The 22,694-nt window shown below is 40.1% G+C and overlaps 1 protein-coding gene across 2 annotated transcripts in view; it reads right to left on the bottom strand.

Annotated features, from left to right (window-relative positions):
• Window positions 1–22,694, bottom strand: part of METTL16 (methyltransferase 16, N6-methyladenosine) — a 100,107-nt gene that overhangs the window by 13,724 nt on the left and 63,689 nt on the right. For both annotated transcript variants that reach the window (XM_037133749.2, XM_037133747.2), the window contains 3 exons: window positions 19,656–19,725; window positions 18,409–18,498; window positions 258–431 (listed from right to left, as the gene is read on the bottom strand). In XM_037133749.2, coding sequence (XP_036989644.2) covers window positions 258–431; window positions 18,409–18,498; window positions 19,656–19,725 — 334 coding nt within the window. The remainder of the gene's footprint in view (window positions 1–257; window positions 432–18,408; window positions 18,499–19,655; window positions 19,726–22,694) is intronic.

Here is a 22,694-nt window from a genome sequence, read left to right on the forward strand (position 1 = left end):
CCTGGCTGGTGTGGCTCATTGGACTGAGTGCCTGCCTGGGAACCAAAGGGTTGCAGGTTTGATTTCTAGTCAGGGCACATGCCTGGGTTGCAGGCCAGGTCCCTGTATCTCTCACACATCCACATTTCTCTCCCGCTTTTTCTCCCTCCCTTCCCCATCTCTCTAAAAATAAGTAAATAAAATCTTTTTTAAAAAAAGGAAAAGAAAATAAGAAAGAGATTATAAGTACTTTTTCAATGTGTTTATTAATTAGGTACCTTCAGATCAGTGAGAATTTTTTCAATCCATGTCGTTACAACTACTATGCCTTCCACTGTCTCAGAGCCCAAAGGTGACACTTTGAGGGATAATTCTTTCATCACAGACTCCAACACTACAAATGTAATGGGTTTCCTTGGCTTCTCTAGTTTTCTTCGCTTACTTGGTGGTGACTAAAAGAAGAAGAAGGCATGGGAGAAGAGGAGAAAGTTATCCAAATAATTTAATGCATTATAATGAACTCAGCCAGGAAATGTCCATGACTTGTTACCAATCACAGAGTACTCAAAACACAAAGGCTTTTTTTGGTATGTATGTTTGTAATAGTTAACCCTGAAAACAGGCCTATCGCTTCCCCATTTTACAGAAGAAAAAAAACTACAATACAGAGAGGCTGTGTGACCAGCTCGAGGCCACATAGGCAATAACCGCAAAGTTAGGATGGGACTCCAAACCCAGGTTCTTTCTGTCACACCATGCTTCTGGTGTTCTGGCTGTCATATGTGACAACTCCTCCAATAACTAAATGTCCTTATCTACCTGTGATGTCCCCAATAGGCCCGCATAATTATTTCCTTCATGGCAACTCAAGGACTCCTGAAGGCACTGTGTTCTTTTTTATAAAGAACTTCATGGCTTAAAAATCTCCAACTTGTAGTTTGAATTCATACTTGCTAAGGCTTGAAAGAAAATAGCTGGTGAGCTGCAGCTTGTGAGATCACATGCTAAAAATGAGCAGGGTGCTAGGATCACACGGGTGGAAAATGAGGACTGCTGGATCTTGCTTCATAGTAGAGCCACTGGCTTGGCACTGCCTCTCAGTTGTGGAGAGGGGGCACCAGAACCAATGAGAACAGTGAATTTGAAAGCTGGTTCCACATAATTCAAAACTGTTATCTTTCTTTCTATTTCAAGCTTAGAAAGTGAACTGTACTCTACCCACTAGAGGGACTCAAGTTCCATTCTATAAATCAAATGACACTGCTGTATTTAAAATTTATTTCTTTAAAGTAAGAAGTTTTTAAATATTTAAAAAAAACTCAGCTAAGACCAGATATATTATGGACACTTTATTTTTGGAGACAGTCTCATACTTGACAAAATTTATCAAAACTTAAAAAAAACTGAGGTAATTTTAAGGTCATGGTCAAGATGAACAGATGAAGATGAAGAAAGGCTTAAAAAGAGAAACACCTACTTAGCCTTGCAGATATTTTCCTACAAAAACTGAGTCCCGGATTAACTGTGTTGCTGTTAACTCCAAATCTACCTGGAAACAGTGTCAGATCAGGTGCAAACACACACAGAAGGGTCTAACTACTGGGTGAGGCCTTTTAACAACTAATCAGCAATCCCATTCCCTCTACATATATATACAAAATAGTTTATTCTTTGATAGAAAACCTGATGAGACAAATTCATATTGACATTAAGCCAATAGTACTGTTATTACTCAACCACCCAGCACAAGAAACACAATTTCTAGTCTACTGAGAGCCTAAATATTTTGCACTAAGGAGATTCAATTGGGTAGGAAGAAAGATGGTGGTGTATAGGAGGATGGGGCACAAGAATTGGATTCACAAACAAAATAAACAAAACTGAAACAGACTGATGGCTGCCAGAGGGGAGAGGGGTTGGGGACTGAGTAAAAAAGAACAAGGGGACTTCCGCCAAGATGGAGGTATAGGTGGATGTGCCGTACCTTCTCACACAACCAAGTTTAGGGACAACTAAATATTAGCACCAGAGAACACAACCAGAACACGGAAAATTGAACTTTTCGGAAGTCCGTTAACAACAAATTCTTCAGCCCGACCGGTAAGGGGCGAAACCAGCGTCTCGTGAGGAGTTGCACGGGAGGGCTCCAGTCGGACGGACCCAGGCGCGGAGTCCAGACGCGCGAATCCAGGCGCATGGGTTCCAGGCCCAGGGTTGGACCTAGTGAGCGACCGAGCGACCCACCAGGTGAGCGACTGCTGAGGAGACGGTGGGGAGGTGGTGCTGCGTGTTGACTGCGATTGCCTGTCTGCGGGCGAGCGGACGGGCGAGGGCGAGCGGACGGGCGAGGGAGTGGGCAGTTGGACCAGCCACGGCGGGTAAAGGGCGCCGCCATTTCCCCGCTCTGACCACGCCCCCACATACAGCGTCACAACCCAGCGACCTGGGAGTCCAAGGCGCCGCTTCTCACACTTAAAGGGCCAAAACAGACCAAAAATGTCGCAGGAAGACCTCAAAGCCCCAGAGATAAATCTAAGCGACGAAGAAATAGCAAAACTCTCAGACGCACAGTTTAAAACTCTGGTCATCAGCTTCCTCACAGATCTGGTTGACTATAGCCACAAATTAGAGAAACATATGAAGGCTAAACTAAGGGAAATTAATGGAATTCCACAGGAAACCCATAGAGATGAAAAGGAAACTGGGACTCAAATCAATGGACTGGTCCAGAAGAAAGCGAATAATGGCCAAACAGAACAGAGTCAAGAAGCAAGAATTCAAAGAAATGAGGAGAGTCTTAGGAACCTCCAGGACATCTTTAAACGCTCCAATATCCGAATTATAGGGGTACCAGAAGGGGGAAAGACACAACCACCAGTGGAAAAATTATTTGAACAAATAATAAAAGAAAATTTCCCCAATCTGGCAAAGGAAATAGACTTCCAAGAAATCCAAGAAGCTCAGAGAGTACCAAAAAAGTTGGACTCAAGAAGAAACACACCAAGGCATATCATAATTACATTAGCCAAAATTAAAATGAAGGAGAGAATCCTAGAAGCAGCAAGAGCTAAGGGGACAATCACCTACAAAGGAGTCCCCATCAGACTGTCAGCAGATTTCTCAAAAGAGACCTTACAGGCAAGAAGGGGCTGGAAAGAAATATTCCAAGTCATGAAATCTAAAGACCTACAACCAAGATTGCTCTATCCAGCAAAACTTTCATTTAGAATGGAAGGACAGATAAGGTGCTTCTCAGATAAGATCAAATTCAAGGAGTTCATCATCACCAAGCCCTTATTATATGAAATGTTAAAGGGACTTATCTAAGAAAAAGAAGTTAAAGAAACATGAACAGTGAAAGAACAACAAGCTCACAGTTATTAACAACCACACCTAAAACGAAAGCAAACTAAAAGGACAGCTAGATCAGGAGTGGAAACATAGAAATGAAGATCTCAAGGAGGGTTAGCAACAGGGGAGTGGGAGGAGGAGATGGGGGGAGAAGGTACAGAAAATAAGTAGCATAGACAGTAGATAGAAAATAGATGGGGGGGGGGGGCAAGAATAGCATGGGAAATATAGAACCTAAAGGACTTGAGACACATGGACATAAACTAAAGGGGGGTAATGGTGGGGATGGGGGGCAGGGTGGAGGGGAATGAAGGGGGGAATAGAACAACTGTAACAGCATAATCAATTTAAAAAAATAAATTTAATAATAAAAAAAAAAAGAACAAGGGATTAGAACTACAAATTGGTAGCCACAAAATAGTCACAGGGATATAAAGTACAGCATGGAAAATATAGTCAATAATACTGTAAGTACTATGTATGGTGCCACTCCTGGGAGGGGGGGACACTTTGGGGGGAAATACTAGGGGGCAACACTTTGTAAAGCCTGTGAGTGTCTAACTACTATACTGCACACCTGAAAATCATACAAAGTAACATTGAATGTAAACTGTAAATAAAAAATAAAAATAAAATAATCAGATTCCCTATTATACTTCCCAACATCCATCCAAGGCTATCACTACGGAGAGGCCACTGTAACAGGGCCATCCCTAACAGCCCTCCCGGCACACCAAAGGTTATCGACAAATGGTGAAAGGACAGTGTTTACATCCCTTTGGACGGAAGTGGTAATCCTTTGTGTTCACAAATTCCAACCAGCAAAGTGAAGACAGTGCTGCTATGTTTGTGTTTCTTATTTGTCTCACTAGAGTCAGCCTGCAATCATCTTCTTTCTCCAAAAGAATGGACTCATCATCATTTCTACAACTTAAAGGAGAGAAATGCATCCTCACCAAACCTAGCAAGAATTCTGTCTAGGATCCACTTTCCAAGTCCTAAAGGAGTCAGAAACAACAAAATAGGCAATTTACTGCCCAGGTATCCCGGGACTAAAATGAAACTCCTCTGTCTCAGATATGGCTCTTTTACCTTGTACCCTGGCCCCAGTTTTCCACACACAATGATAATTGACAAATCTGGATATACAAATATACATAGACAGTTTCCTATTTTAGTTTTACTCTATTATACAATATCAGTACTCAAGTGAGATAATTTGTATTCTCAAAATTCTCAAGCAAAGTTTTTAAATGATTAAAGATGAACTTAAGCCTGGCTTATAGCAATCATTCCTCTCCCCCTCAGATTTGTACTGAAAATTCTTGGTAGGCAGGGCCAGAATGAAATACAGGAGCAAGTCCTTAGAAATTAATAGTTGAAATCAACCCCACAGGTCCCTGGTAGTAGGTAAATTTTATTACCTGCCACAACACTAGTAAATAGAAGCTGTTTGTTTTTCCCCAATTGAGATGATCTTTTGTTAATATGCTTACAATCTCAAACCACAGTTTTTTTAAAAAGATTTTTTAAATTTATTTCCAGAGAGAGAGAGAGAGAAAGGAAGGGAGGGGGAAAGAGAAGGAGAGAAACAACCAATGTATGACTGGTTCTCATGCACCCCTCCACTGGGGACCTGGCCCACAACCCAGGCATGTGCCCTGACTGGGAATTGAACAGGAGATCCGTTGGTTCGCAAGTCAGCACTCAGTCCACTGGGTCACACCAGCCAGGGCTCAACCACAAATGTTTTAAATGAAAAGTGCTATATTCAAACTGTCATAATTTAGTTTAACAGGCAAGATAACATAAATAATCTGTCATTTTAAAGTATAATTAAAAAAATCAATTCTTTACAATGGCTAATTCAGTTTAATGCAAAGGACCAGCAGATAAATTTACAACTGATTTCACATTAGAAGATGTTAATGTTACCCAGCTGAAATTACAATGTGAAAGAGGCTTGGTGGGGAGCAGTAAATCCCACAGTGTATACAGGTTTTGTACCTTTTGAATTGCAAGGATTCAATGAATAATAATCAGCAGGTGGAGGACCTTCAAATGTTATTTTGTTGCATTATTAAAAACACATTAGACTAAAACCATAACTGGACAAAAAAACAGTTCTTAAATTTGAAAATATGCTTTAACTAGCAGGACTGTGTATAAATTTCTTAAATCCTCACTCTTAATTTCTAGATTTCACTGGTGCAATCAGTCAAGAAACTCTCAAATTAGGTGTAACTTGACACAAATCCATGTAGCATCTGCCATACTGCCAAGGCTCTGCTGTCAACAATAGCTAAGGCAACAACTCCCAATGAAGCCACAAGCTACATGAAATTACTGTATTCTTTCTAGTATCTGCAATAAAAAAAGGGAGTCATTCATGACATCTGCTGAGCATGAAGCTACAGCCTCCTTGTTTTGACAAAGCAGCTTGTCAAAGAGTGGTATGGAGGAGAAAGGAGCACGTTTGGCATGGGGATCTTTGCTGCTCTGCTGCACTCTGAAGGGCTACATGCCCAGGCCCCCTAGGCACAAGCAGAATAGCCTGTGAACCAGGATCCAGCACAGACCCTCAATTTTTGGAGAGACAGAGCCAGTGGGCTGACAATAACACCTGGATGGAACAAAAAGAAGGTGAGCTGGGAAGGACAGCCAGACTACCTCCCAACTGCGCTGTATTCAGATGTGTGCCACTTCTGCTGCCAACAAATAAATGGAATATTTTGTTGCCTAAGGGTGCAGCCTCCTTGTTAACAGTCCAGTGGATATTTCTATTATCGTAATTAGATGGGTCACTGTTCAAAATGTCCTGATCATTCCCAGCATATAGGTAATAACAGTAAAAAATAAAACAGCAAAGGGAAAGAAAAATTTATGTAGAATGCTACCTATCTAAGAGGAGGGTAGTTATAACTCTATAGGTGCCTTTCCTTGTATGAAAAAGTAAACAGTGGAGCCCTGACCAGTGTGGCTCTGTTGGTTGGGCACTGTTCCACAAAGCAAAAGGTTGCCAGTTTGATTCCCCGTCTGGGCGCATGTCTGGGTTGTGGGTTCACTCCCCAGTTGGGGTGTGTACAAGAGGCAACCAGTGGATGTTTCTCACATTGATGTTTCTCTCCCTTTTTCTCCCTCCCTCCCCACCTTAAGAAAAAAGTGGAAGGATAAACTGTTTAAATCATAACCCATGAAGCAGTGAGGGATCAGAGTGAAAGACAAGAGAAAGAAGCCAGACTTTTGATTACATCACCTTTTTTAAAGATCTGATATTGAAATCGTGTAAATATATAATTACAAAACAAAATTAATACCAAAGACACTGTGAGATTGTCCCCAAAGAACAATAACAAAAAAAAAGATAAAGCAAAAATTTGCTACTTTCACAAATCTTTCTGTTACTGGTAGTGTTGAGACCTGTGGTGTGACAGCGGGTTAAACAGATGGCAGCTATGTTACAACAGTATCCATTCAGTGACTGAGCAGCTATGTTACAACAGTGTTCATTCAGTGACTGGGCAGCTATGTTACAACAGTATCCGTTCAGTGACTGAGCTTGCTGACATGGGATTTTTTTCAATAGGAGATATAGACGGACAATGGTGATATTGAATAGAAAATGAATAGAAAGTACAGCATACACTTAGAATGTATTTCATCTTTAAAAAGAAAGTAATTCCATCCTGACTGGTGTAGCTCAGTGGGTTGGGCATTGTCCCCACAAATCGAAAGGTTGCCAGGATTATGGCCTGGGATCCTGGTTGGAGGCACACGAGAGGCAACTGATAGATGTTTCTCTAGCACATGAATATTTCTCTCCCCCTCTCTCTCTCCCTCCTTTACCCTCTCTCTTAAAAATAAATGAATAGAATCTCAAAAAAAAAATTTTCTAGCTCTATCCACTGAAAAAGCCTAGAAACAATGACCAACTCAGTAATGACCAACCAAGTGCTCAGACAAATACCTCTAAATACCATTTCCACTAAAATAAACTAGAGGTCCTTGGAGAAATGGCTGACTCCAGGTCTGGGACAGAAAAAGACACAAGCCAGGACAACCTGTCACACTACAAAGCACGGAAGCTACCAAAGACTATATATAATGGTCACAGTAAGATGACTCAGGAATCAACTTGAAGAAACTCCCAGGGGCCGAAGGTGGACGGACAATCTATGCACCCATAAAGATAGTTAAGTGTAATAATAGATTAAAAAATCTTCAAAGTGTAAATCCATGAGCTCATAATACTCAAAAACAAAAACTAAATCACCCCCTTTGGTCACTTTTGGAGGTGCCAGGAAACCACCAATTCATCATTCTTAAAAATAAAGCAAAATTGCCCTGGCTGGTGTAGCTCAGTAGATTGAGCATGGACCTGAAAACCACAGGGTCACTGGTTTGATTCCCAGTCAGGGCACATGCCTGGGTTTGCAGGCTGGGTCCCCAGTAGGGCAACCACACACTGATGATTCTCTCCCTCTTTCTCCTTCCCATCTCTCTAAACAAACAAACAAACAAACAAACAAACAAACAAAGCAAAATAACCAGGCATTTATCCTGCTTTTACCAGATGAATTGTTGGGTAACAAAGTAATTGCTAAGGGCAATTTTCTCTAACTCAGTCTTTTTAACAGATTTTATTTATTTTTAGAGATTGAGGAAGGGACCCTGAGGGAAGACTGAATCTGAAACTCAGGCATGTGCCCTGACTGGGAATTGAACCTTCCACTTTGCAGGAAGATGCCCAGCCAACTGAGCCACACTGGTCAGGGCAGGTAAATTTCTCTTTAGAGAAACTTTAGAAAAAGACACAAGCAAACACTATGTGCCTCCCGATGGAAGTATACAATACACCTAGAAAGCAGACTTGTCCTTTCATTCCCCAAAATAAAATCTGTATTTTATCAAATCTCTAGAAGTAAATCCTAATTTACAGGAAAGACAGGGTCTGAGGAACACCATGGAAATGCCCTCCGAAAAATCTAGATGTGAAAATCTTCAGAGGACAAATATCCCAGTTTCTTCAACCAGCAAGAGGGAGCGAGCTAAGGGGGGAAGGAGAGGAGGTAGGGAGAGGAAGAAAAGGGGAGGGACATTTATATGGTAAAAGTGGCTTAAAGGGTACATCAACAACTACAATGTGTAAAACTTAAGATCCTAGTTTGACAAACTTGAAATCATCTGATCATCTATAGAGCTGACAAGAGGAATTATTGTAAATCATTTCAGTTGTGATTGTGGTATCGCGGTTTTTAAAAAAACAATCTATTTTTAGAGATGAATATGAAAAGACGGATGAAACAACACACTGAGATCTGCTTCAGAATTTGAGGGCAGAAGAAAAGGAGTACATGGGGCTACAGATGCAACAAGAATGGGCACCAACTGTCAACAGTGATACCGGTGATAGATAAGATGGGAGCAAAATAAATGGGAGTTCTATCTTTTCATAAATTTGATATTTATCATAATCAAAAGTTTCCTTTAAAAGTTTTTAAAGGAAAAACTTTGAATGTGAAAGATCAAACGATAAAGCTTTTAGAAAATAATATAGGAGAAAATATTCCTGACCTTGAAATAAGATTTCAAAAATTTATTTATTTATTTTCAGGGAATAGGGAAGGGAGAAAAAAAGAAAGAGAAACACGGATGTGCGAGGGAGATACACTGACTGGCCGTCTCTCACACACCTAAACCAGGGACCTAGCACACAACCCAGGCACGTGCCTTGACTGGGAATCGAACCAACAACCCTCTGGTTCGTAGGCCAGCTCTACTCAATCCACTGAGCCACACCAGCCAAGGCAGGAAAGATTTTTTTAAACAAGACACAAAAAGCACTAACCACCACAAAGGAAAAGACTGGCACTTTGGGTTAAACTAAAATTACGATTTGTTTTTTATACAAAGGTGTTGACAAGCTAACACCTGGGAGAAAATATTAGTAACATACAGAGTGGGGCAAGAGTAGGTTTATAGTTATTCATATAAAAAATAATACAATAATAAATAAGTAATAATATAAAAACTACTTTATGCACTCACAACTATAAACCTACTTCGCCCCATCCTGTACTAAAAGGAGGCCTGTATCCAGAAAAATACTGAAAATGGCTACACTCTGACTCTCCTTTTTACATGATTTGTTATTGTGTTTTTCCATTACCATTTATCCCCCACACTCTCCCAGCAATCACCACACCGTTGTCCACGTCCACGAGTTCTTTTTTATTTTGTTCAATCCCTCTACCCCCACTCCCTCCAGAACAATTCCATTTTTTTTAAATGTAGTAATAAAATAGGCAAGAAATGCAGACACTTGACATAAAGAGAATACCCAAACAGTGGATATCTAAAAAGATGTTAAACTTCATGACCCAGCAATTCCACTCCTAAATACATATTCAACTGAAATGTAAAGTCATGTACAAGAATGTTCACAGAAACATTATTCATACTGGAAACAATTCGAATGTCTCTAAATAGTAAAATGGATAAACTGTAGTATACTCATAAGATACAGTAATACTGTTTCAAAGGACAAACTCTTCCTCAAACCAATGCAGATAAATCCCACATACATAATTTGTATGAAAAAAACTAGATACTAAAGATCACCAACAGGAGGGAGGAGTTAGTAATTACAAGTGAGCATAAGAGGAATTTGGGTTACTAGTAAATAAGTCATTAAGATTCAAATTTATAACTAGTATCTTTTTGTAACAGCACATACCTTTCCATTTTTAAAAGGTTACAAAATTATATCTGAATAGAAACAGAACCAAGGCAATTAAAATGGCCTGAAGTTGATAAACGAAGAAGTAAAAGTGAAAGTATATCTTTTTCTAGAGTACTGCTATCCAGTAGAACATTCTGTGATGACAAAAATGTTCTATATCTGTGCTGGCCAATATGGTAGCTTCTAGCAACATGTGATTATTGGAACACTTGAAATGTAGGTAGTGAGACTCAGAAACTGAATTTTAATTTAAGTTAAAGAGTCAAGACACTCATGACCATCATACTGGACAGCACAGATCAAGAGCTATGGAGGTACCACCACCCTGGCCAGTGTGGCTCAGTTGGCTGGAGCAACGTCTGTCCTGTAAACCCAAAGGTCAGGGGTTTGATTCCTGGTTAGGGCACATACCTATGTTGCGAGCTTGGTCCCTCGCCTGGGAGCCTACAGAAGGCAACCAATCAATGTTCCTCTGTTACACTGATGTTCTCCCCCCACTCCCCATCTAAAAGCAGTGAAAAAAAAATGTCCTCAGGTGAGGATTAAAAAAAAAGAGAGTGCTCTATGGAGGCACCACAATAGAAAACAGAACCCACTATTATACGTGCTTTCTGGGGAGTGGGATGGTATAAAAAGGTTGTGACGGGGCTAACTTGCTTATGATAAATTCTTTTGTACTATTTGATGTTTAAATTTCTGTATGTGTAGAATTAAATTTTAATTTTAAAAAAGAAACTACTCACCCCGGCCAGGTGATACACCGAGGGTTGTGGGTTACCGATTCCCAGTCAGGATACATACATGGATTGTGGATTTGATCACCGCTTTGGGCGCATACAGAAGGTAACCAACCAATCTTGTTGCTGTTTCATATAGATGTTTTTCTCTCTCCCCGCCACCCACATCCAGCCCCCTTCCTTTTTCTCTAAAATCATTAAAAAAAAAAAAAAAGTCCTTGGAAAAGAATTAGGGAAAACAAAAAACGGAAAAAAAAAGACTTCCACCAAGATGTAGGCATAGGTGGAAACACTGTACCTCCTTGCACAACCAAATTTAAGGACAACAAAGATTTAGAAACAAAAATGCAACCAAAACAGACAGAAAATTGAACTGTACAAAAGACCGACGACAACAACAAACTATTCATCCAGACTGGTAAGAGGGGCGGAGTTGGTGGCTGGCAGAGAGGGGTCAAGGCAAGAAAAAGCGGTGGCTGCTGGACTGACCCAAGGTGTGCAGGCGGCAGTTGGCAGATCCCAGGTGTGGGGTGGCAATGGGCAGACCCAGTGAGGCACACAAGGCTGCTGGCTGACCATGGTCACACATTCACATGCAGACAAACCAGGTGAAAAAACGGACAGTGAGACAGCGCAACACAGGGCCCCAGTGCCAGGCAATAAAGACAAAAAGCACTAATTGGAAAAACTTTCAGGGGTTGAGGTGCTGGGAGAGGGTCTCAGCCTCATAGGAGAGTTTGCTGGAGAGGCCTACAGGGTCCTAGAACATACAAAAGTCCACACACCCGGGAACCAGCACCAGAACGGGCCCAGTTTGCTTGGGGGAGGCAGCAGAGGGGACCAAGATCCAAGAGAGAGTGGAGCAAACACCATTGCTCCCTCTCTGACCCCACCCCCACATATAGCATCATAACCCAGAGACTGGGATGACCCACCTTGGTGAACACCTAAGGCTCTGCCCCTCATCTATAACAGGTGCGAACAGAACAAACCTTATGGCTCAAGCAGAAGAACAGCTCAAAGCCCCAGAGCCAGTACTTCTAAGCAACAAAGATAGTCAACCTATCAGATGCACAGTTCAAAACACTGGTGACCAGGATGCTCACAGAACTGGTTGAATTTGGTCGCAAATTAGATGAAAAAATGAAGGCTACACTAAGTGAAGAAGGAAAATGCACAGGGAACCAATAGTGATGGAAAGAAAACTGGGACTCAGATTAGTGGAGTGGACCAGAAGGAAGAAAGAAACAACCAAACAGAAAAGAATGAAGAAACAAGAATTCCAAAAAAAAAAAAAAAAGAGGAGAGACTTAGGAACCTCCAGGACATCTTTAAACACTCCAACATCCGAATTATAGGGGTACCAGAAGGGGAAGAGGAACAGAAACAAGTGGAAAAGATATTTGACCAAATAATAAAGGAGAACTTCCCCAATCTGGCAAAGGAAACAGACTTCCTTCCTGGAAGTCCAGGAAGATCAGAGAGTCCCAAAGAAGTTGAAGCCAAGAAGGAACACACCAAGGCACAACATAATTACATTAGCCAATATTAAAATGAAGGACAGAATCCTAGAAGCAAGAAGAGATAAGGGGACAGTCACCTACAGAGGAGTTCCCATCAGATTGTCAGCTGATTTCTCAAAAGAGACCTTACAGGCAAGAATGGGCTGGAAAGAAGTATTCCAAGTCATAAAATCTAAAGACCTACATCCAAGACTGCTCTATCCATCGAAGCCCTCATTTAGAATGGAAGGGCAGATAAAGTGCTTCCCAGATAAGGTCAAATTCAAGGAGTTCATCATCACCAAGCCCTTATTATATGAAATGTTAAAGGGACTTACCTAAGAAAAAGAAGATAAAAAAGATGAACAATGAAAGGACAGCAAACTCACAGTTATTAACAACCACACCTAAAACAAAAGCAAACTAAGAGGACAGCTAGATCAGGAGCAGAACCATAGAAATGAAGATCTCATGGAGGGTTAACAACAGGGGAGTGGGAGAAGGAGAAGGGGGGACAAGATAGAGAAAATAAGTAGCATAGACGGTAGGTAGAAAATAGATAGGGGGGAGGGCAAGAATAGTATGGGAAATACAAAATCTAAAGAACTTGAGACACAAGGTCATAAACTAAAGGGGGGAATGGTGGGGGAGGGGGTGTGCAGGGTGGAGGGGAATGAGGGGGGAATAGAACAACTGTAATGGCATCATCAATAAAATATATTAAAAAAGAAATGATTCTAGCCCTGGCTGGTATAGCTCAGTGGATTGAGCACGGGCCTGTGAACCAGACAATCGCGGTTCGATTCCCAGTCAGGGCACATGCCTGGGTTGCAGACTAGTTCCCTGCAGGCCAGTTCCCAGCAGGGGACGCACGAAAGGCAACCATACATTGATGTTTCTCTCCCTCTCTCCTACCCTTCCCATCTAAAGATAAATAAATAAAATATTAAAAAAGAAATGATTCTATAAATAGAATTAACCTTTTTTATGATTTATAAAATTAACATTATTTGTCATACTTTGTAAAAATAATAATGGAACCAAATGATAAATATGGGGTATTCTTAGATTGTCAATTTGACTCAGAATTAAAATTACTTAATATTTAAAAATGAAAATAAACACATCTATGGAATAGAATACAAACTTCAAATGGGTTTTAAAAGAGAAAAGTATAGGACACTTCATGGGCATAGCTTGCTTTATCGTCATGTTGATGCTCAGGGGTTTGTCAGTAACTGTTTTCTACTATCGTTGGTACTTCAGTGGAAAAGTCTGAGAATCACTGTCCTATATCATTTGTTCCTTTATTTTCATTCACTTGATGATTACTATTTGAGAACCAGACATTTATGCTAGGTTGGGGCTACATAAAAGATATAATGACAGGAATACAGGCAAGTACTACAGTGAAGACAGGAGAAGGGTCCCAATGGTCCCTACCATCATTTCAGGACTTACTCAGATACAATTTTGCATAAATGCTTCATGTGTTTTTCTCCCCACTAAAACTAATCACAAGAGACAGAAAATGGTGTCATTTCCTTGGTATTATCACAATGAAGATCATACTTAAAGAGGGTCCTTAGCTTTGGTTTTCTCAAGAGCTCAACTCCCTAATCATCACATCTATTTCAGAAGAGTCAGGACAAGCTTCACAGAAGGTAGTATCTGAACTAACTTGATAGATGAGGAGTCTGATGGTCAGAGAGCACGCTCCTGATAATTTTTAGTAATCTAGTGACTACTTAGGTATTCTCTTATGTCAAAAAAAGAAAAAGAATCTCAGCAGTAACTCAACATTACTGTAGCATCAAACTGGAAAATGATAATACAATATATTTTACCAAGAACTTACTATTTAGCAGGCACTGTGTTAAGTATATTTAATCCATAAAACCCTATGTGGTAGGTATTATCATTACCCCCCCATTTTGCAAATGAGGAAACTGAAGCTTAGAGAAGTTAAATAACCTACTCAACATAAAACTAGGCAGGGGCCAGCTCACAAAAGGCATTTTCTATATACCGTACAATAGTTTGTGTTTATCCACTGTGTCAGAGTTAAACAAATGACCAATTCAAAGTATATACAAATGACTGAAAAAGATAAGTACCAGTCCAGAGATTTCTATGGGCGGAATAGTTAAGAAGGCTTTATGCAGAAATTGGAACTGAGCTGAGCTGCAGTAGAGGGAAGTCCGAGAAAAGGACCAGACAGAGAACGGACTGTGAACAAAGGCTTTTATGATGCCAAAGTCAAAGCTGACTGCGTGCCAATATGGCAGAAAACTGTATAGTCAGAAAAACAGGGAGTGATTAGGATAAAGTCAGAGAGATCTGGAAGGCCCACTGAGCCAAACAAGGACACTGGCAGTAGGTAGCCACTCATGACTTTTTGAGCAGAAAGGTGAGCTAAGGATGAGTCCAAGAGACTCTTATACGAAAAGAGGGTTTGCTGAGGATGGTCTACAAGCATGTAGACCATGTAGACCTGAGGGTCCACATGAGCAGGCTCTTACACGACCAGAGTGGAACAAAAGGCAGTACTGCAGAAAGCAGAGTATCAGACTATGAGTACAGGCTCTGAAATCAGACTAACTGGGCTCCAACCTGATGTTTCAGAGTCTCAAGTTTACTCATTTAGTAAGTGGAAATAATACCATCTCGTTCACTTGATTGTTGTCAGGTTTATATGAAATGATAGATAATGCGTGTGAAGTAAACCATTCAAATAACAAAGACAACATCCAGTTCTTCAAATTTACTAATGTTCTGCTCACAATGCTGCACCTTAGTTGTGCTACATCACTGCTTTCCACGGTCAGAAAATACTGAGTACCAACAGTAAAATTCCTCCTCCATGAAGTCACCTCTGACAGCCCAGCCCGAACCGCTGCCTTTTCCTAACTCTAATTCTCAACCACTCTGGTCCCTACCATCATTTCAGGACTTACTCAGATACAATTTTGCATAAATGCTTCATGTGTTTTTCTCCCCACTAAAACTAATCACAAGAGACAGAAAATGGTGTCATTTCCTTGGTATTATCACAATGAAGATCATACTTAATAAGAAAAGTAAATAAAAAAGAGGGTCCTTAGCTTTGGTTTTCTCAAGAGCTCAACTCCCTAATCATCACATCTGTTTTATAATGTATAACTTGGTATAGTACTGTTTTTCAAACCATTTCTTAATGATGAATCCTTTAAACAAATAAAATCAATACATAACATTGCTAAAAGCAGTTAGCTCTGGTTAAAATGAGAGTGAGGCCTGAAGTACCAACTTGATGTCTGTCCCCCAACTGTCATCCCCTGGGACATTTACAAGGAATCCCTAATCTATCTGGAACTTGTTTGAAAACCTATGGAGTTGTCAGCACAGCCACTGTCAGGAGACCCCAAACCCTGACACTAACAAGGCGACCTAATTAATTTTCCCCTTCCCTCCCCTTGCTTTCCAATCCCAAAGGCTCTCTAGTCATTATTCCCTAGGCAGGGAAGTCCTAGGAAGTACCTTGAATGCAGAGGAAGAATTTTTTAAAACCAGAGTTCTTCAGCAAGGCTCATACCAAGAGTGTCCAACTTGCTGGAGACACATTATTTTTCCTTTTTCTTTTAACAAGCATCAAACTTCTGAAAGCAAAGCTAAAATAATGCCTGGAGCAATCAGAAAGAAGCTGGGACAAAGAGGCATTCTAAGTAGCTTGTTAAAATTCTGCAAAGAAACAGTCCTTACAAGATGCTTCCTTATATCCATCATCAATCAAAAATGATTGTACAAAAATGCTATCAACACTAAGACTTGTCTTTTTGTTGCTAAAATAAATCCAGACAAGAGCAATGGCCTTGGTGTAGGCACTTGAATCAGGAGTGAATTAAAATTTTTCAGCACTCAGCACCAATAGAAAGGAGTCGGTTAGGTCTGAGATAAGTAAAAACAGAAGTTGCCATAGTAACCTGCACATTTACCCTGAAAAGGCCGTACTGGGGACGAGAGGCAGGGAAGTAGGTCAATATTTCTGCCTAACAAGCTCTAGTTCTTGGCCTCCTCTCCTCATCTAAAGTAGCATCTTTCTTTTCCACCCTCAAAAGTAGCAAGAGGGGGAAAATCAGGTGACAGTTACTCCTTCAAAAAGCAAGGGGTGGTCCAAGCAGAGAGGAGGAGAACCAAGAGAATAGCCCACGAAAAACCTCATGTGTGCCCTGGGACTACCCCTGGAAAAGCAGTTACTGATCAAGGGCACCAGTGCTAAGAAACTGTTGCTGGGTTACCACAAGTCAGAAATTGCCATTTTCCCTGTAGCAGTTTAAGTGCACCTAATGGAACACCTGAGAATGCATTATTAAGAGCTTTGGGTTGGGACAGTGATGGGGAGGGATGAGTACCCTAGCATGGAAGAAACTGGAGACTCAGCAAAAGGCATTCTTTGATGGTTGAAACTATGAAAAGGGCTCAAGGATGGCCTAAAAGACAGACAGACCGGAGGAACGCTTACAACATTCCTTTTCAAAATAAGCTGCTTTTGCTAACACAGAAACAGTACCCTTTGATACTTTGATCTGAAATAGCTACTAATCCAAGAGTGTGAGGGCACCTCTGGTCTCTGAGATGACGTGAAGAGTGCCAGAGCTCATTATGAGCTCTTCCACCCGCAGTGCCAACAAATGTGGGAAGCAAGTTAAACAGAAAACATTTGGAAACAGGTGCAGTTCCACTTTCCTGCAGCTGTTAGCGTCTGCACAGGAATAACCCAGGGCATTACTAATGATTTTAACAATCTGGTGTGACAGCCATAGTATTCTAGAAGATGACAGAAAAAGGAGCAAGGTCCAAAAAGCAAAAACATCTTTTTAACCAGTGACTATTTCAAACTCTAACCTTTAGATACCCTACAGCAATCACTATACAGAGAGGTGGGTCTAGGCTTCCATGGGATAGGTCATTCAAACTTGACTGTGAAACTTATTTCAACTCAGCAGCATACCTACTTGCAGAGTGTTAGGAAGGACAGGCTCAGTTTCAAATTCAAGCTCGTGTATTCAGAAACATCTGCAAATTGTCCCCTTCTACATCTGCATGTGTCTCTATTCCTCTGCCCTATGAGAGTGGGGAAAGAAGCTCAAGATACAGCAACATTTAAGATGACTTTAGAGACAGAGCAGCTAAAACCTTTGGAGAAGAGCACTGAGAATTACCCTATTCTATGGGCAAAGGTCTAGAGATCTGAAGGGTCAGGTACTAGGCCTCCATCAACACCATGGGCAGGAGGAGCACAGACAGAGCAAAGTGTGCCTAAACTTAAGCGGGGAGACTACAGACAGCGAGAGTCAATTACTTTTATGAGGGAAATGTGAGAACAAACAGATGCTATTCTATTACAACTTTTCAGTATAGCCCAGAAAATATATTCAGTCTCACCAGTTCCTAAGTCTTTTTCCTTTACATATAGCAGCAAAGAGGGCAAGAAGTTTGTGAACAAATCATTTAAAAGAAAAAATGTTCTATTACAAAAAATGTTCAAGCTCAAGCACACACAAAGTATAAAGAATAGGATAATGATCTATCACCCAGCTTCAAAAAATGATCAGCATTCTAGTGTTAATCTTAAGCCAACATAGGGATCATTCTAGTGAAGTGTTCTAAGTGTTACACATCAAAAGCCTGCAAACCCAAATGGTGAATTTCTGTGTACAACCAGGAGCCCTAGGAGACAGCTACTCTAGGAAAGCAACAGCAGGCAAAGAAAAATAGATTTCCACTTCACTTCTTGAGGAATGTCCAAAAGAATAATTATACCCACAAAGTGTTTCTACAACTTATATTATCTGAATTTGTAATTCCTAAAAGATGCACTTCCAATTCATTTACGCTGGCTGAGCAAGAATCACTGTGTTGCACCAACTCATAAGGCCCCTCAGTGACCACAGCTGGCCTTCCAGGACTCTCTTATTTACAAGCACTTTCCATCCTGATGCAAGCATTTGGAGCGAACTTCGGGGATACAAGACAGTACAAATTTAGTTCATTTATGACCTACTAAAACCCACCACGTACTGGCATTTGGAGAAATTGAAGCAAGGTCTCTACTTACTGGTACTCTTACATCATCATAAAAACTCCAAGCCAAAGCCCATCTCATTGTCCGACCTTGACAGAATTCAGTGTAGGTGACTTTAGGAACCTGAAACCAATAAGCATAGCATCTCATCAAACTGAAGTCATTCTATCAATATGTTTCTGGCTGCTGCCTCATGTGAAATTGTGTGTTGGTCTTTCCTTTTCAGTTAACAAACACTACTATCAAAAACAATTATGCACAATGGCCTAAAATCAATGAATAAATTATCTCAACAAAGTTACGAGATGCCCCCCCCCACTACTATAAAACATTAGAGAGAATTTATAGTTCTGGCTTGCAATCCAAATAAATGAAACACCCAAACACAGCTCTTCCAAGAATCTTTGGTACAATGATTCCAATGGTTTTTTTGTTTGTTTTCTTTTTCTAAGGAAGAGAGCCACCAAATGGCTAAACACAGCTATGTAGTCTCCCTTTTGTCTACCAGATTTTAAGAAAGAAAAAACTATTTTGTAGCTGTTCTAATTTTAACAAAGAAAAGGTGTGGTAGGGAACATAAGATAAATAGGATGTCAAAGATAAACCAGCAATTAGAAATTTGGCTTCTACCACTGACCCTACATTTGATCTCCTTCTCTGAAAAGTCATCCTGCTCAGGCTTACTCAGGCAAAAGCGCAAAATGGGAAGGGCATTGGAAAGGATGGGTGAAGTATGTATCTGCCACCTGCTTTGCAAAACAGAATCAAGGGGCTGAACCGGTATGGACTGTACCATAGTGGGAAACAAACTATGCTGAGGACTGTTCTGGTTTTAGCTGTTCTTTGATAACTAGATGCATAATCTAGAACAAGTCTCTTAACTTATGTAGCCCTGAGTTTCTACAATTATAAAGGAGTCAGATGTGAGGTCAGAAGAAGGTAGATACCAACCAAGTTTTTTGATTTTTGGTTTCTCTGACATTCTACACTGACATTCTTTATAATTTCTCTGACATTCTATACTGACATCCTTTATAATTTCTCTGACATTCTACACCGACATTCTACATCCTATTTTGCCACTTTCTTTGTTATGAATAATTGTCAAACAAGGCCTTATATAAATAATTTATAAAAAGTCCATTTTAGTCCAAAAATTACAAAATAAAAAAATAAGCAAAGATAAAAAACCCACTTAGAGATTGAAAGTATAAAGGAAAATTCTATATTCCGAGTAGCATTAAAGTAGGAACACAAGAACAGTAATGACAAAGGCTTACCCCTTGTATCCGAAGTTCTTTCTTCAGAGGAGCAAGGCTGCATTTCTTTCCTAGCATACAGCTATACCACCTGGGGAAAAAAATCAGACAAGTAAAACACTGTTTATGTTGTTACATTTTTAAAAAATTGATTTGAGAGAGGTAGGGAAAAGGGGAGGAGGAGCAGAGAAACAGTAATTTTGTTGTTCCACTTATTTATGCATTCATTGGTTGCCTCTTGTATGTGCCCTGATCAAAATCAAACAAACAACCTTGGCAGAGGCAGGGACACTGCAACCAACTGACCTAATCAGCCAGGGCTATGTGGTTACATTTTTTTTAAAAAGATTTTATTTATTCATCTTTTAGAGGAAAGGGAAGGAGAGAAGGAGAGAAATATCAATGTATGGTTGCCTCTCGCGAATCCCCTGCTGAGAACTGGCCTGCAATCCAGGCATGTGCCCTTGACTGGGAATCAAACCGCAATCGTGTAGTTCGCAGGCCCGCACTCAATACACTGAGCTACACCAGCCAGGGCATGTGGTTACGTTTTTTAAATTAAGCATTATTCCAGTGAACAAGATAAGAACAGTAGCAAACAAATGCTCAATTAAGTTATAAGGGACAAAAATAAGACTTGTATATAAAATATTTATACAAAAAACAAATCTAGCCAAACAAAGTAAGCCCAAAGCAATTTAAAAAAGAAAAATCCACTTAGACTCACCACCATTCAGGGCTGTTATATATCTGTATAGACAGTGAAAGAGTGAGAGGTCTTACCTGTGATGCTCAGAATATAGGCCATTTAGCCTTAGGACAGAAATTAGTTAATAAATAACAATTGAAACATATATACCTGTAACTAATATAATGTGTCAATTATACCTCAACAACAATAAACACGTACTATATAAATACCCCCTCCCCATATAAAAAAATTATAGCCCTGGCTGGTGTGGCTCAGTGGATTAAGTTCTGGCTTGCAAACCAAAGGCCATTTCAATTCCTAGGGCACATGCCTGGGTTATGGACAAGGTTCCCAGTAGAAGGTGCATGAGAAGCAACCACACATTGAGGTTTCTCTCCCTCTTTTTCCCTCCTTTCCCCCTCTCTCTAAAAAATAAATAAATAAAGTATTTTAAAAATTACATATTATGAACCTGTATTTTCACATGCCCTCCCTCACCTATAACAATTTAACGATATATATTACATTAGAGTTTCAACATGAGATATATTTCTTCTGTAGTAAGTACAAATCTGGAACAGGAAGTGCAGAGAAGATGGAGTGAACTGATTAAAAAATAAAAGAACAGCCCTGACTGGTGTAGCTCAGTAGAATGCTTGCGGGCCATGAACCAAAGGGTTGCCAGTTAGATTTCCAGTCAGGGCACGTGTCTGGGTTGTGGGCCAGGCCACCTGTGGGGGCGAATGAGAGGCAACCACACATTGATGTTTCTCTCCCTCTCTTTCTAAAAATAAATAAACAAAAACCAAACAAATAAATAAAGGAACAGAATTTATGTCTTCCAATTACTCTAAAAAGTTTGAAAAGTATAAACACTATATGGGATTTCTCTGTGGCCTATGAAAGATTAACTACTACGGGAATTTCCCTTTCCCCATAAACAACTAGAAACTTGACAAAATATATGAAAAAACTGTTTTTCAGACACTGGATAACTGAAGACCTATGCTCTCAGAGAGAGAAACAAACAAGGTGAGTCCTACAACTGCCAGAGCTTACTACCTGAAGGAAATTTCCAAACTGCAATGCAGGGAAGAAAACTCACACACACGGAGCCCAATAATCCTGCTGAAATGATGAGCTAGACATTGGAGTTGTGAGAGGCCAAAGGAGTAAGGATTTAAATGGCAAAATACAAAAGCAGGAGCTGCATAGACAGAATTCTGGGCACCTGCAGAAGAGTTCCCTGGAATATTTTGCAAAATAATTACTTGCACAGGTGAGGCAGAATTCTGTGAGGCCAGGGAAACTACTCCTAGACAGCAGTACACTGAACAATTCCGAGTACAGACAGATGGGATTAGTCTGTGGTTACCCTAGAGAAAGCAGACAGCCCTTGCTGATAAAAGTGGCATCTATCTAGTAGAGTTCTGGAAAGCATACTGTTTTATAATGGGACTAGAACCTATTCTGTATTTCCCTTACTGAAGCTTAAAATCAAGACTCTAAAGGATCAAATGATCACCAATAAGAAAGCATCAGAACAAAATCCAACACTCTTTAAAAAAAGAAACACAATGAATGACAGCATCACAAAACATAAGATCTGCAATGTATAGGATCCAATAAAAAATTACCACACATTAAAAGAAGCAGGAAAATAACTCACGACCAGGATTTAAAAATCAGTCTTGGTCAATTAGAAACAGACCAAGACTTGATTTAGCAAAATACCATTTAGGTTCACCCATGTTGTTGTCAGTAGTAAGACTTCATTCTTTTTTATGGCTGAGTACTATTCCATTATCTATATCTATGTCTATAATATTTCCATCCCACATCGTCTTCAGTTTGCAGACCAAAGGCATGCTCAAGCTGGGCCCTTTGCCATCTCTAAAAAATGGCTAGTCCAGGTAGGGGAGTCTGTCTCTAACCAAAAAGATTTTCAAGGAGTCAAAACATCATAATATATAAAAAATAAAAAATATTTATAATGCAAAGACAGGTACAGAAGTCTACATTGTGTATGACCCCATATATATGAAAGTCTAGCCCAGGCAAACACTATCTGACAGAAGGATCAATGGTCACTGGAAGTTGACATGGGTGAGGCAAATGGCAAAGGGGCACTATGGAACTTTTTAGGGTGATGGAAATGTCCTGTATCATGATTGTGGTGGTGGTTACATACACTTTTGTCAAACCTCATTAAACTGTACACTTAAAATTGGAGAATTTTACTTCAATTTGTATGTAAGTTATACCTCAAAAATCATTTGAATATAAATTTCTAAATATGATGTATCTTATATCTTCAAATGTAGATAAAGAATAGTTACTAGAGTAATGTTTCATGTTTCTCTGCTTAC

This window comes from Artibeus jamaicensis, unplaced genomic scaffold (assembly GCF_021234435.1).
Source record: "Artibeus jamaicensis isolate MK-2021 breed Jamaican fruit bat unplaced genomic scaffold, CSHL_Jam_final contig_2790, whole genome shotgun sequence".
Classification (NCBI taxonomy): Eukaryota; Metazoa; Chordata; class Mammalia; order Chiroptera; family Phyllostomidae; genus Artibeus; species Artibeus jamaicensis.